At 39.6% G+C, this 16,396-nt stretch overlaps 1 protein-coding gene across 3 annotated transcripts in view; it reads right to left on the bottom strand.

Annotated features, from left to right (window-relative positions):
- The window catches only part of ppfia2 (PTPRF interacting protein alpha 2), a 124,529-nt gene extending 109,430 nt beyond the window's left edge, over nt 1-15,099 (bottom strand). The window contains exons 1-2 of one of the 3 annotated variants that reach the window (XM_068306650.1): nt 14,864-15,099; nt 4,366-4,621 (exon numbers count right to left, since the gene is read on the bottom strand). In XM_068306650.1, coding sequence (XP_068162751.1) covers nt 4,366-4,614 — 249 coding nt within the window. In that variant the 5' untranslated portion in view covers nt 4,615-4,621; nt 14,864-15,099. The remainder of the gene's footprint in view (nt 1-4,365; nt 4,622-14,863) is intronic. The other 2 variants (XM_068306651.1, XM_068306654.1) reach the window with 2 other exon arrangements.
- Between the last annotated feature and the right edge of the window lie 1,297 nt (nt 15,100-16,396).

Raw genomic sequence — 16,396 nt, 5'->3', positions numbered from 1 at the left:
ATGGCAGCCATAGACAGCAGACACGTTTCTGAGATGTACACATGCCTTATTGACATTTTCCGCCATTTCCAAGTTGAATGTGTTCTCTCTGCAGAATTTCTACCCTAAAAAACATCTGTATGGACGACTGTAGCTTGGTGCAACTAACCAGGATTGCTGGGAGCAGGAAGCCACTGCTTATAACATCATTTGCATCAGCATTCATGAGACCATGTTTGGCCAACACTAAATACACAGCATGGGGAGAAGGCTGCCCCGAGCCTCAGGGCCCTCAAAGTACAGCAACACACAGCTGAGTGCTCCAGAGAACAGCCAGCATGCCTGCATGTGTGACGATACAGGGGGCTTTGGGGGATGGGAGAAGGGTCACAAGAGCTCTATGCTGAGGGCTTTGGGTTGTCTACATGTTTCACACATCTTTGCATCCAGTGGTGGGGAGGTGGTCGGGAGGTCATTCTGATTCTCAGCGGCAGAGGAGAAAGAAAGAACAAAGGCATTTGAGGTAAAATATACCAGGCTTTCAAATGAGTGTTGTGCTCCTTATTTCCCAGAGAGGTTTATAGTTGAATTGCAATACGCTCACCGTCTGCAAGGATATACATGTTGCATTAGCAGTGGAGGTGCAGTTAAAGGTAAATCTAATGCCTTTTTTTGATGGATTTCCCACAGGTTGTAGCATATCATTCACAGTTTGCATTACACTAAAGAGCGTTACACTAGTGGTGTGAAAGGAGACTAATGGACAAATGACATTTTTTTTAGAAAATACAGTTAATTCCTACAATATTTATAGAGTAATCAGTCAGTCTTTCTTTATCATAAATTCTCTAAAAATAAATTTCCCAAAGCCCAATGTGATGTCTGACCAACAGTCCAAATCTGGGGACATTCATTCATTCATTCATTCATTAAATTTGACATTTACAAGGAAGAAGGGGTTGATGGTGATGATGATTATGTTAATGATGATGATGATAATGATTATTATTATTCATCCATCCATCCATTTTCTGCCACTATATCAGCCGCTTTGAGCTCTATTTATTTTTATATTGTTAATTTAAATTCCTGACATCTAGAAAAAGATACTTCGTGGAACACCGCAACACTTTTTGAGTTGAATATTCAGCACTACAGTCTTGAGAATCTGCTCTGAGAAGTAGATTTAATCCATCACTAAATACACAACATGGTGTTAGGCTTCAGAACAACGAGGACACGATTTAGTTGAAAAATCAATGAGTGTTTAGGTTGTTCTCAACATCAGCAGGGGAGGAAAGGATGCTCAGAGGGGCGTATTGCTATATTTTGACGCTTGCCTGAATCAAAGCTGGCTGCCAGGGAAACCTGCTAACTTTACTGAGAAAACATTCCTTACAAATCATGTTAAAACCTGAAGCCCTTCAACATCAGTGTACATAAGACCTGTCAGGCGGTGATGGACATGTAAACAGCTGCAACTGCCATTCTTACACTCGGCAAATAAACATCCTGCTTAAATATGGAAGGAGAAGAAAAGGAACACGGGTATAGAAGGGAGGCATTTCAGGGAAGGGCGCAGGATTGCAGTGCATGTAAACGAGGATGCGTTGTTCCCTGGAAGCGTTGAGCGGGGACGGCAAATGTCACTCCGATCAGTCGAAAGTGTCACGACGAGCAGCAGAGCCATGACCTCGGCTGGAGAGGTGGAGGCAGAGGAGAGGAGGGAGACACAAGGGGAGGCATAGAATAACAGAAAAAAGCAGTGACAGCAGAAATGAGAGAGGGGAAAGGGGGAAGAAGAATGGAGTGAAGTTTATGGCAGGCCAATTCCTAATCCTGCCAGCACTCCAGGCTTTGGGAACAGAGGACCGATATCAGTAAAGACACATTCGCTGCTTTCCTATCGCCTAAATGAGGCCACTTCTGCTTTCAAAAACGAAGATGTTCACCACCTCCCCTGCAATCACACACACAGAGTGCAGACAGACCTGGAAGCTATCTATTGCCCTCTTTAAGGATCCCACTATATGATTATGAGAGCATTGTTACACACTGCCGACCTCCGAAAATTGCTGCAAAATTACATCTTTATTATAGAAGTGCTTTTGTAAAAGAAGTGTCGGGTGCAGCAAAATCATTACAGCCTAATCAGGAGAAAATATATCCATGGGACGCTAACACAAAGGTGATGACTAGTGCTGTGGAAGAAGCTCATTCTCATTGTCCACAGAGGCAGAAGCTGCAACTATTATCTGTTGCATATTAAACAGAGGGAAACCTATAATCACGAGGGTCTCACAAGCCTCTTCATAAACCATTACAGCAGAGTTTATATCAGGCCAATGAGACACCATTGAATTAATTAATCTAAGGTTTTGTGCCATGATTTTTTCCAAAGGATACCAATCACTGGGTCGACACTTAATTTAAGCCGGGTGCCAGGAGAGGCACGAGAACTGTATGTCCATTCTGTCATTACACAGCAACAGCCAATACATCATCACAGCACCACTGCATTGTCTGATAATCGAAATGTTATTTCACTTTAGCAGCCACGAGTGCTGCTATCCATAAAAATAAGGCGGGAATGCTTAGACGGGGAGGAAGATGCAAATTTGATATTCTGACATGAAAAAAGGAAAGACATGCAATCAAATACAAAACAAGAAAGGTATGATGACTTTTTTGAAATGCTGAACCTGACCATTTGAACATATCCAACAGCATTTTGTGGAGCTCTTCCATGTTTGCCTTTGCAATCGTAACTGTACATCCACTGTGTAAGTTCTGAGTAACACAAAAGCTTCAAGGCTAAACGATAATCCTGAAACCACATAACCCAGAGTTCACGCCTACAGTACAAATCCCAGATGAAGACAGAGCAAAGGCCGCTCCGCCGAAGGTGCATTCAAAACTCAACGATCTGCTCCTCACATGAAATATGTGCAGAGGGTTAATTCAAATTGTTCCTGAAGTCGAGAGTAGATAAAAAAGCATGTATTAAAAAGGTTTTTTAGCTAGATTAATTAAAAATAGCAAGTATTATCTCATCATTTCATTTCTAACTTCTTTTAAACTCTGAAAGTGAGATCACACCAAAACCGAATGCAGACATAGCGTATGTCTTTGTGTCTGAAACCATGTGGATTACTGTGCAATCGGTGGGCACCGCCTGCGAACAAAGACTTCCTCTCTCCAGCAAACTGAAGTTTCTTGGAAACAGAGCAGGGAGAGCTGTGACTACTTTGAGAAAGTGCTAATCTCTTTTTACTGGAGGAATTATTGCACAAGATTTGTTGTGAGGTTTTTTTTTTCTTCACATAGTGCTACAAAGATAAATAAACTGCAGCAAAATTTACAGCTCAATATTTTCCCTATGCTTCACTGATTTGACTGCAGTCTCAGGCTTCAATTTCACAAAACCAATATGGCTGAATGCACATTGAATGTGAATTATGCATAGTGATTTAAATACCAGGTGAAGCTCAGGTTTTGTTTGAGGGTGCCTGAAACATAGTGGTGCAATTAAACATGTTTACAGCAACAGCATAATACACAGATATACACAAAATATGTGCCAACACACTCGTATTCAGCATGCCTGATCCAAAAAGTTCATGAACCTTCATTATTTAATCCAGTGCTCTGGAATCCGACTGGTAATTGGATCCCAGAAGTCAGCACACATTCTCTCAACACACCAAAACTTTAAACTTTCTTGCATAATTTAATTTTCTTAAGTTGGGATGTCTTGTGGTTTTAACAGACATCACTGTGTTGGAAAATGTTCCAGAGTAATAAGAATGAAGACGAATGAAAAATGAGCATCCCTCCTGATACGGTTGCCCCTGCGACCCAGCGGTTGAAAACGGATGGATGGATGGATGGATGGATGGATGGATGGACAACCTTTTTTTTTTTTGGTAAACAGTGATTGGAGTTACATGAGAAATTACCTTGATATAAATGGTGATTTATATGATTGATAATTTCACATATATTAATTTTGCATGTTATCATATTTTTATATTGCCATCCTATTTAAAATTGGTTTTGAATTTGTGTTTCAAAAACTCTATTTATAGATCAGCTTTTTGAATGATTTTTTGAATGATTGATTGATTTGTATTTGCTGTAGTATTAATTGGCCTAAAGTCTCTTGAGTGATGATTGATCTCCAGGTTTAACTATTATTGACTGGGTAAAACCTTTACACAGCCAAACTTGGCTGAAATGCCAGCATATTTTTCCAAAGCACTTGTTGCCTCTCCGTCTCCACATCCACAAAAAAAACCTCAAAAAACAAAAACAAAGAATCAGTAGAAACAAAAGCCACACAAAGACACCCATAGAACATATGAAAAACCACATTTATTTGCTTACCTGTGGGAGTGCAGAGCTGAGCTGGCGCTGCAGAGAGTCACGGTCATATATGACATCCTGAAGGTGCTGCTGGGCCAGGCCGAGGCTCTCCTGGGTCTCTCTCAGTGTGTCCAGCAGCCGGTCTCTCTCATCCAACATGTTGACCATCAACTGCTCAAAGTGGGAGTCGGGATCTGAGGCGCTGCTCTGAGAGCCACGCTGGCTCAGCGCCGTGTCCTCACTGATGGTGGGCATCACCTCGCACATCATCTTGGTGCTGTAGGGGAGGAGGGCAATAAAACTAACATTATCAGAGTAACAAATAACCATTCAGCACTAAGAGTAAGACACAGCAACAAGAAGTACATGGCAACATTAATCCACATCTATTTCTTGGGGTCACACTTGAAGCTGTTCATCTAATTTAAGGAGGACCCTCTGAAGCTTGTTATCAAATGGCTCCATTAACAAGAACAGGAACCTTTTCAGAATACGTGCCATTTAACCCTGTAGTCAATCCAGTTAAAATGATCTGAACAGAAAGGTGTACCGGTTTGTATTTTGATAAATAGAAATGTTTCTTTAGAGACTTTACAAAAATACTCTCCTTCAGAGGTGCAGTGGGGTGCCCACATCCCATCATGCACGGGGGTTAATGGTTAGAACGTTTGCCAAAATACTGCAAGGTCAATAAACCAGGCTGAATTGATCATATTTCAGTCAATTTAACATGAAAGCAATTCCGTAGACCTACAATAAATCGGTCTCTGACTGATGTGTGATCATGTTTAGTCTGACAGGAATAAATTTTGGAGTTTATGAGGTATAACAAAGAGTGAAGATCATTTAGAACAAAAACAACAACAACAACAACAACAAGGTTAACGAATATGTATTCAGTATTATGATGTCTCTATAGCTGTGGCCATGCGACCGAAGTCTGACACCGTTGGATCTCGACTCAGCTTCACCTCTGTGGTTTAAAGCTGCAGAGACGTCTTCGGAGCCTGGGCGTTCTGCCCTAAATTTCACGCTTGTGCTGTTTAATGGGCCAGCCGTGATCGAATTGCATAATACACCATATCTATGCTATACTGCATATATGAAGCCATATTCCAGCATTCCTGAAGGACTTAAGAAAGCCTCAGGAGTCATCCTACGCTATGGCTGGTGGTTCATGAGCTAAAACTAGATTTGCATCATCCAATGTCTGCATCATGTGTTGAAAGGAGCTAAGATAAGCCTCAAAAATACAAAGAGGTGAATTAGGCATTAAGTATTGCAGGTACACTTAGGATGCACCATTAAAATTAAATTTTAGATTCTTTGCTGTCTTCCCATAATTTACGATCAATTTAGAAAATGTGAAAAATATATATACTTCTTATTTTTAATATGTTATTGCAATTATTACTATTATTTTTTTCACTCAGAGGCCTCAAAACTCAAAAGTGTTGAGAATAGCCATACGTGCTAATTTTCTCAAAGGATGCATCTGTTTCGTCTAATGTGGTTGTGATATCCACGTGAAATGCCTTTGCTGAGATTAAACTGATGTAAATCTAATGTCTGAATAAATGGATTTTCCACAACGTCAACAGCACACCCTCCTTACATCTGAAAGAAAAGATGTAAGAACCGTAAATACTTCAGAAACACACTTCCTTAATGGTAGATTGTGACTCAATTTGTTTATCTCCACCTATATCCCATTGCCCACTGAAGTCTCTACGGAGGGTTATAATGGCAGGCTTGTGTTTCAGCGTGTTCTGGCAGTGAGATGGGGTCTCCCATATCTTCTATGGGAACCCTTCCAGATTCCCACCAGTTCGCCATTCAGCTCCAATTCACTGCCGTTTAGACCTGAGAGACCGAGCCTGTGCGCTGCTTGGTTGGCTACTCTGCACGTGCCAACCTTCGCTTGGAGAGCAGACCAGCCTGTGGACAGACTGGGCACACCGGTGCTGCATTTTAACTAGTGGGTAATGATTTATTCCAGACTTTGGCTCTGTGCATGCCTCACAGAGAGAGGGGGGTGGTGGTTGTTGCATAAAAATCAATGTTAATATGGAATCGGGGAGTGTATCAAAACAAACTTGAGGCAACTAATATCGATGCTTAATGTAGATGTTTTTGTTGTTTGTGACAAAAGAAAAATGCACCTAAAGGTAATAAACAACTTCAAGTTGAAGTTTTAACTTCATTCCCAAACATAAAAATGGTAGGATGCTCTGTGGAACATGAATTAAACTGAATCAGGTATCTTTCATTTAATAGCTTTAGACTACCTAGCTATTAAATGTGTTGTTGTGACGCTTAAGATTTATTTGTTGTTGTCGGTTCGTTGTTGGTGGCTGATTCTCAAATTATTGGAATGAATGTTTTTTTCTCAAAAGTTACCTTAATGAACAATGAAATAATTATTTTACATGGTGCTAATTTGCCACTGATGCCACATATATTCTGCTATGCAGTGGACTAAATTAATTCAATTACTCTTTTTTTTTTCATTTGGTTGAAGTGAGGCTAGTTACGAGAGATTGCTTCACTTGTTTACCTTTTTTTGTACAACTATAAAGTGAACAAATCCATTATGCTAAGGCTGAACCCACTATGATGCCAGTCATTATTTGTAGTTGGGGAAAAAGACATTTCCGTCTGTTTGGAAATATTTAAATTTTTCTGTTGATTGTACTGTTATTACTTTCTTTACTGATGCTGTTGTTTAAGACTTTCCTCTCTTGCTTTCCAGGGAAACGTTAAATAGAGAAAATGTGGACCCTCAGTCTAACCTTGAAATTGGATTTACTGCAACATTTGTAACTTCAGTGGTCTGATTCCACTGAAGTCTCAACCAACAAACTAACAACAAAGCACATAGAAAAAAAACAGGCGCATTTTGTTATTCTATGGCGCATTAGTTTTCCTTTAAGCTACGCAGGAAAGCAAAGCGTACCGAGGATGTTTTTCTGCTCCATGGCACACGCAATGTACTTTGGTCCTGTCCCTGCACTTTATGCTTTGCTTTCACCGTGACTGCCCTTTAAATCATTCTCACTGTGTATGAAAAATCAATGAATATGGAGGTATATCGCACCACTGAACTTACTTTGTCTTTGCCCTCAAGAAACCCTAACTCCTGAAAACCGAAAGCAACACATATCAGTCAATGAAACACATACTGTATCTGCTTAACAATCTCATTCAGGGAGCCTGAAGGTTGTCCCCGAGGTAAAATTTGAGCTTCGGACAAAAGATGATATAGTAAAAGGCAGGAACAAATTACTGGGTTTTGGGGGGAAATCCTGCTCCTCTGTTGCTCAGTATTTTCCAAAGACAAATAATGGTGACAGATAAGAGCAATTGTAGACAGTTAAATAGTTAATCAACCAGAGTGGTCCGTGAAAAGAACATGCGTTCTCAGAACTGCTATAGCTAGCCGTTCAATACCACTTCCACACACATCTCATTTATTCATTCATCTTCCGAACCCCTTTTCTGCTTTCCTAGGTCACAGGGGTTGCTGGAGACTACAAAAGGTGGACATACGGGCATAAGGTGGGGGGATGCTCCGGACATGCTGTCAGTGCATTGTGGGAGTAACTACATTTAAGTAATTATTTGGTCTACAGATGCCCAGAAAACATAACTACTAATTTTATTTGCTCTGCAACACAGCCTCACGACACATTGAGATTATTCACCCCAGGAAACCTGCTCTCAAATTCTGCAAACGTGTCGCACTTTGGTCAAACATAAATGTATGTCTAGTAAAGACCATTTTATTCATCTGGATGATTGTGGAGAGATTTTTTTTTTTCACTTCTTGTAAGCAGACAAGGAACGTTGTTCAGACAAGACAAAGCTTAAGTGAGTGGATTTAATGCGGCTGGTTAAAGATGTTAAATGTGAGACTAGAATTACCCAAGCATCACAGTAGGGAGGAAAAGCAACATGCTCAATTGAACACATTCTGGGTTACAGATGCAATAAGAAAGCAAAAGACAGTCATGGATCATTGGCTTTCCTCTGCATGCCATATGCCAATCAATGAATTATTCAGGGAAGAAGAAGTGAGGTTTTCTTCCCAATCAACACAACAAATCCAGAATCTTATTTCTGCCCAGCAGCTCCATCCCATCTAAGATGCCAAGTTCCAGACTGGAGTACGAAGCTTCTGAGCAAGATCACAACCAATGAAGAAGAAACACAAAGGATGTAATTGCTGCAAAACTGCAATCAACAATTAAAGGTACTTAAAATATTTTTCAGGACTTTTGCAGCTCTATAAAATAACATCCCTATTGAACACTGGCTTGTCCATAAACCTTCTGTAACTTTAAACAAATGTTATAATCCCCTAAATCTTGCACAAAGTCTAACAGCCTTTGTAAGAAAGAAGGAAACCTACAGGAGCAGCAGCAATAGATTTAGTTCACAGTGTTGACTTGGCACACACCCCAGGAACTGTATTACTGCAATTAGTATAGGCCACAGCTTTCTGGCAATGCCCAACACACGATCACTGTACTTAAGACAGAAGAGAATAGACTTTATACAGGAAAACAGGCCATGGTCGCAGGCAGGATGTATCGTACAAGTAAGTTGTTAGTGTACGCAAACAGCTGCATTGACAGCAGAGACGGATGAAAAGCACGACTGAAACGCCTCCTCTATACAGAATTCTACAGTCTAGAAATGTAGGAAAATGTAATGCATCTGAAATGTCTAAGTCAAGGCTACAAAATACTGACATTTCACTTATTTTTTTTCTGACTAGCACCAATAGATATTTACTATCTTGGCTTTTATATTTAAAATTGTACTCTTTTTATGCTTTTGTTTTATATGCTCATTGGATTTTAGAATCAATGGAGTCCCACTTTTGAAGCATGACCTTCTTTGAAATTTCAGCTACAGCAACCATGAAGATTTATTTTAACTCAAAAAGAACTAGGTCATTCAAGTGACCAAATTTACCACATCTAAGGAAAAATGTGTTCATTACTTATAAAAAATCCTCACTTTGTGAAACTGTATATTAATTCGATTTTTTAACCTGCGGTCAGAAAACTCCAATCAGCCAATAAGGACCTTCTGTTAAGGCATACTAGTAGCATAATAGTTGCCACAGGTATTACAGCAAGCAAGAATTATAAAAATGTTACCACTGGACAGATAACCTATTTAAAGTTGACTGTTTCATAGACTAAAACCATTATTTTCTGATTATAGTGGTGACTGTTGTACTGAATTCTTTATCTCTGCAAAAGAATCTGCTTTACTTTATAAGGTTGTTTTTTTTCAGTCTATCAATTATTATATTTAAATCAAGTCTGGACAGCATGTGCAGACTTAACAGCATTAAGATGAGCTACACTTTGAGAACAACAATAGACAAATAGGTTAAAGATGGTAAAACAGGTACTTAAGGGTTTCCTCCAAGAAAAACTGAAGCACACAGTTTATCCAGGACAGATGTAATTTTTTTTTCACTTATGTGCATACACTCTGTTCTAGCAAGAGCAAATCAGCAACCTGCAGTTAATTCCTAAGTTAATCTCATTAATGGGAACAATTGTGTGAGTAGATAAGGAGCAGTAGACACAAAACAGCAATATGTTCCTGAGTAATGTATGGCCAAGTGAGGCAAATTCAGCACTATTCACCAACCGGGACACATCAAACGCCTCGTAGTGGAGCGAGCGAGTGCAGAACGAACAGAGGGCTGAATACGACTCTGTGACTTTGGAGATAAGCTTTGCTACTGTACACTCGTTCAGCTGACTTTGGAGACGCTAAAATGTAACTACCATTATTTAATAGTGTGTTTAAAGCTGGAGGATGTAGCATGAAGTGAGTTCTGCTTCCTGACATGGAGTAAAAAAAAAAAAATAGATGCTTGAAAATCAATTATAATCACATTCAGAATAGCCTTAATGTATTGTACTACACTGGGATGTTCCTGTATCTAGTCCTTTGGCTATATAATAGAGTCTTACTGGTTGCCATTCTATTACTACGTTCCATTCCAACTATCTTCCAGCGAACTAGATGACCTTAGGTTAGCAAGCTATCTGCAGCTGCCTTGTAATTCTCTAAACTAGCAGAAAAGAAGAATGTATGTTTGATTTTCCTGTGTCCTTCACATAAAAATTCATCCCCAAGCAAGGCAAAAATGGAAGTGAAGGAAGGTCATGTTACATAACAACCTGTGCATTCATTAGTCATTTAGAGAAATCAATGCCTGTGAAATGTTTCAAATTCTTATTCAGTAGAGTTAAGGCTTTTTATTTCAAGCATGCAATTCATGACTTTAAGGAATGCGATTGATGATAAGAAACAAGTTCTTAAAAAAGTCGATAAATAACCTAATCTTTAGTCTCTCCCCATTAGCTTAGCTTCAATCTGTCCTCATAACTTGAATATGACAGTTTGGAACAATTTTTTCTGATGACAATACACTCCACTTTGTACCAGAAGGCTGATCACACATGTTGCTTTATGATCACGGAAGCTGACTACAGGGAAACTCTGCTTTTAAATACCGTCTCAGTTTGAGTCTTTGGCTCACTGCTAACGCGAAGTGCATCTACAGACTGTATTGATCAGCACAAAAGATAATGTAAGAGCTGTTGCGCATTGCTGTTTCCCACTTTGGCATCCATATAAGACCGACAGGTGGGAAAAGAGTGACGCACCATTTTTGTGAATGGAATGGGCCAGATTGCATAGTACAGTCATAGTGTGGAGAAATTCCATTCATATGGCTCTCTGCGCCAGAGAGACTTCTGACAGGGAAGAGACATCCTGCCAAGAAAACAACAATTCATGCCTATTCAATTTAATTACTGCCACAAAAAACATACAATAGCACTCAAGCAAGAGGCTGCTGAATGGATGAAGCAAACTATTATTAACTCATCTCCAGTGCTGCAAAATTCCAAAATGATCTGTGGTATTCTGCAATATTGTGACATTCTGGGAGGATGCACTTGCAGACATAGACTAATGTTTACTGATTTTAAGTAAATATCATGGTCAGCACAACATAATGAAAGGCTGTATGACACCGGAAGAATAATAAAATGTTCACAGTAAAAAGAATCACTGCTTTCAGCGGCATTAACATGTGACTGTGCAGTAGCACAACTATGAAGTAGAATGTTGTGAATCCAACCATCCATCCATCCATCCATCCATCCATCCATCCATCCATCCATCCATCTATCTTCTGTTACCAGTTATAATTTACAGTAGTGGTCCACAACTTTTGTTAAGCCACAAACTGGTTTAACGTCAGACAATATTTTCACGCACCGGCCTTTAAGGTGCGTGAATGAAACAAATGAAACAAAATAAAATGATACCTCCAGCATAAAAAAGTGGTGTTTTGCAGCTTTCTTTATCTTTGAAGTCACGGGTTCTTCCCTGTGTCTCCTCACTGGTTCTTTTACCCTGCGCAAATAAACTTTCCAAGGATGTTTGTTTTTTTGTTTGTTTTTCTAGCTTGGGAATTTCAATTTAGTGTATTCTGTGTAACAGGCTGGAGCGACCCCTCTAGAAGTCGTGACCGAGGTAAACATCCTGACGTGTCAAGAGTGACTCATAGACAGATGTGGCAGAGAGAACCCGGTAATTTTCCAAAAACAAAACATCATTCAGAATAAGATAATACAGAAAACGGAAATAATGTAATTTGAGTTCTTTCTGCTCATTCACAGAATTGTAGGGGATCAGAGCCTACCTCTTCTGAGAGAAGGTTTGCCAGCTGATCACAGGCCTGACACATACAATACTCCGGACACACTATTATTCCTGGTCACACTCAGTACAAACAATTTAGGGTCACTTTTTCAATTTAGTTTCCAGAATGCTGGAAAAAACCTGCACATAGAAAACATGGAAACACCACTTGGAACGGTCTTACACCTGATATAAGACCAGCATCCTCTCCGCTGTGACCACTCCCCAATATCCCACCTGTTATAACAGGTTAACAAAGAAAAACCCTAACTTTCACCCCTAGCCTGTGTGTGTAACTGAAAAAAGCATCAGACCACATCCTGTGTTAAAACACCATATTTATTAAAGCAGCACAAATCAACATCCTGTATGATCAGTGGTCATAGCCTGAATCTGTACTGATTTCATCCAGTTCCATGCTCAGACAGGTTCACTGTGCTCTACCTTCCCAGTACTACACCATAGAGTCGGAAAAAACACCAAGTGAGCACAAAAGAGCGTTTAGCAGCTTGAGAGTCAGATCTTCCCCTCAGGAGTTGGTTCAGACCACAGAGAGAGAAGAGGAGTGGATATTGGGCACACACCTGCAGGTGGTGTCTTAAAACAAATACTAATGTTGCTTTGCTTCTGCTGGATCTGTAGCAACATTCACTGTTTCTACTTTATAATCTGAGCATTGGAGACTCTGACCACAAGAAGCAATAATAGGATAATATGTAAGAGGAAGAATGAGACAGTCAGTCATTTAAACACTGCAGAGGCCTCAATTTTTGAAACACAATGAAGCAACTGGGGAAAATGTACACATCATTAGAAATAGCTAATAAGGAATTTCACTGAAAAAGGACAGGATGGGATTTTATAGACAGGACTGACTTTGTTTACTGTTAGTGTGCACGATTCATATTTCTTGTAAAATGAATTTAATTAATTTAGTTTTTCTTGAACAGATTGATATCAAGTGGTCCTTACACTTCTTGGATATTCACTGAGAACCCATGTGAAGACCAGTTGGAAAAAAAAGTTTGATTATTTTTCCACTTTACCACAGATATGTTGTGAATAGGGTTGGGTTTGGGTTAGGGGATTAGGGTTAAGGTTAGGATTAGGGGTCAGCGTCAGGATAAGGGTTAGATCGACAAAGGAAGGGGAATAAGATAGGTGGTGAAGATGAAGATGAAGGTCAAGGTGAAGAGTTCCACCCAGTTCGATGCTATTAGGGAGAAGGAAGAAAAGGGAACTGAGGATGTGCATTAAGTGTGTGTGCGCCTCCATTTGTCAGTGTGACCTTTACCTTTTTACCTGTCTGAGACCATCTGTATGGGGGAGGAGGGTGTATTTCTCTACTGTGTGCATGAGGTCACAAGCTGCATGTTCAAATGAACACAACCCTGCATGCACATGAAAAGATGAAAGGGTGGCATTTATAGCCTTTAACACTGGCCACAAGCCCCTGCAGCAAGGTCAAGCAAGTCACTGATCGATCAAGATTGTATTGAGCACAGATAAATGTGAACAAAAAAGAGGATTGTAGTCAGGGTGTAGCCAGTTTTGCCTGTGCCACTGGCATTTCAGCTAGACTTCACATTCTGATATTCTCAAACCATAATTTTAGAGATGTTCAAGCTTTGGCCACAGGTAGCTGCATGGCAGTTCAAGGCACCACACTAGACATACTAGGAAGTGAAGGGTATTTGCACAGTTGAGGTGGATCACTGGAGAGTCACATACTTTCATGGATTCTATATACTATGTCAGCATCAAGCTTGGAAACAATGCAGGGCTCCAACTTCAGCAAAATACAGTATAATCCACATATTGTGGTGCTCCTTTATTGCCATGGCTGCAGTTGTTCATATTATTTGCAAGATCAGAGCAGACTCAGTTTTGCCTTCAGCGAAAAACCCTCTGGCATTAAATGAAGTCAGCTCATGCAAGTGAGAGAGCCTCCTTTTATTCATTCATCTTGAGCTGGAATAGTGTGTGTGTGTGTGTGTGTGTGTGTGTGTGTGTGTGTGTGTGTGTGTGTGTGTGTGTGTGTGTGTGTGTGTGTGTGTGTGTGTGTGTGTGTGTGTGTGTGTGTGTGTGTGTGTGTGTGCGTGCGTGCGTGTGTGTGTGTGTGTGTGAATGGATGACAGAGAGGCAGCTCGCGCACCCTCCCTCCATGCATCTCTATAATAGCCGGTAATAATATTGTTTATAGGAGGGGCAGCCGTTCTTCCTGTGACAGCTCCTCTTTTACTGTTATTAACCACACAGGCACACACACACACACACACACACACACACACACACACACACACACACACACACACACACACCTAAGCAGCCTGACTGCGGCGCTGATCGCGTCCGTAAAATCTCCTGATTCTCTGAAATGATAATTGGGGAGAATCCTTACCTATTGTCTCAAGTGCATGACATCATGCCAGCCTCTCAATCTGCATCCCGCCTCTCTCTAACTCCCTCGTCTGTCTCTTCACTATGGAAGCCGGCTGATTTTGTTTATTTATTTATTTATTTATTTATTTATTTTTACCCCCCCCCCCTTTTTTTTTTTTTTGTCTGCAGAGCCTCACAATGTCAGCAACACACGCGGCATACATGGGTAAAATACACCATCTGATCATTCACACCAGGAGCCCCCCCCCCCTAAAAAAATCATCCTAGAGTTGAGGATGTGAAGAGGGCACCGGTGAAAATCACCTTGAGCCTGCAGGATCAGTGTAATGTAGGTCACCGCAATAGCAATGGCAACAGTGTGCATACTCACATTTGATTCCTTTACTATCAGAGGAGGCTCTGGCAGCGGATCAATGACAACTGCAGTCTCTGTGAGCCAGACCCTCCAGCGGGCAATCCTAGGAAGCCTCTTCAGTACCAACCACAAGCGGAGCCGAGGATCGGATCGGAAGGGTGCAGCCGGACCCCACCGCTGGCATTGTCCAAAAAAACAAAAGAGTCGGAATAATCGCCAAATTAGCCACGTCAGATAATGACATTTGATTTCCGGGGCTGCACACAAACACACCAGTTAAGAAATTATGGCATGTTACAAATTCTGCTGTGACAAGCGGAGCTGGAAAAGACCATTGTGAGAGCTGACGAAGGGGAGGTGTGTGCAGTCTTAAAGTTGCAGCTGTGCAATTCTCCCCTCTGTGTGAAGACATGGACAGATAATAATAATAATAATAATAATAATAATAATAATAATAATAATAATAATAATAATAATAATAATAATAATAATAATAATAATAATAATAATAATAATAATAATAATAATAATAATAATAATCACGACAATAATAATTACAAATAAGTTTAAAAATAAGTTTTACTATACTATAATTGGGAAAAATACCTCACATTTAAGATATTTGCTATAAAAGATCTATTTTTTTTTCTTTTCCTGAAACATATGTAGTAAGTATAAAATTATTTACTTAAGACAGGCCATGACATCAATGTACTAAATATTCATTCATTCATTCATTCATTCATTCATTCATTCATTCATTTATGAGAGAAGAATGAGCTTTTTTATGTGATATCAAGTTTGTTCATGGGTAAGCATTTTTGTCTCAACAAAAAAAGAATTTGATCTGATGGAAGAGTCTTTTTTGCACAGGAGGCTGGATGTTATTATTTAGAATATTGATATCTGCATTTGTTGTAATATATTGATCATGGATGTGATTTCTGGTAGTTTTAAAATCTCACTTTGCTTGTTGCATTAGAGTAAATTACTGTATATTATGGTGGCTTCCTCTAGGAACCCCCTGAAACAGTGCCGTGGATTCATGATGTCTGTACAATGGTCCAATTTAGAAAACACAACGATAGAATGAGAAGGCAATAAATTAATTGTCACTATTTTATAAATAGATACATGCATGAATAACTGCCATCATCCGGTAGTGGGCATCTAATACCTGTAGCTTTCTATCCAAGAGAATTTAAGGACACAATATTTTACTCAATGAATAAATAAATTTAGTTTTACTTTCATATTTAAGACCATCTGCTCATGGTGGTATCTATAAAATAATGCAGTTCTGTCCTGTGTGGCCATGTCATTTCAGAAATAATACATTAGTGTATTATTAATTATTGATTAATGTACAAACCTTTATCTAGTGATTCCACCTGTATCAATGGTTTCTTTTTATTCTTAACTGCAATTATGTGTCATCTTTATGAAATGAATTTTTAATTATATATAATTTTGATGACTAATTCTGTTGGACACAGCCAAATTTCCCTCAAAAGCTAAGCTAGAATGTAACAAGGGCTGTACCATTGC

The sequence above is a fragment of the Antennarius striatus genome, chromosome 22, assembly GCF_040054535.1.
Source record: "Antennarius striatus isolate MH-2024 chromosome 22, ASM4005453v1, whole genome shotgun sequence".
NCBI classification, from domain to species: Eukaryota; Metazoa; Chordata; class Actinopteri; order Lophiiformes; family Antennariidae; genus Antennarius; species Antennarius striatus.
This window is presented reverse-complemented; position numbering and strand designations above follow the sequence as displayed.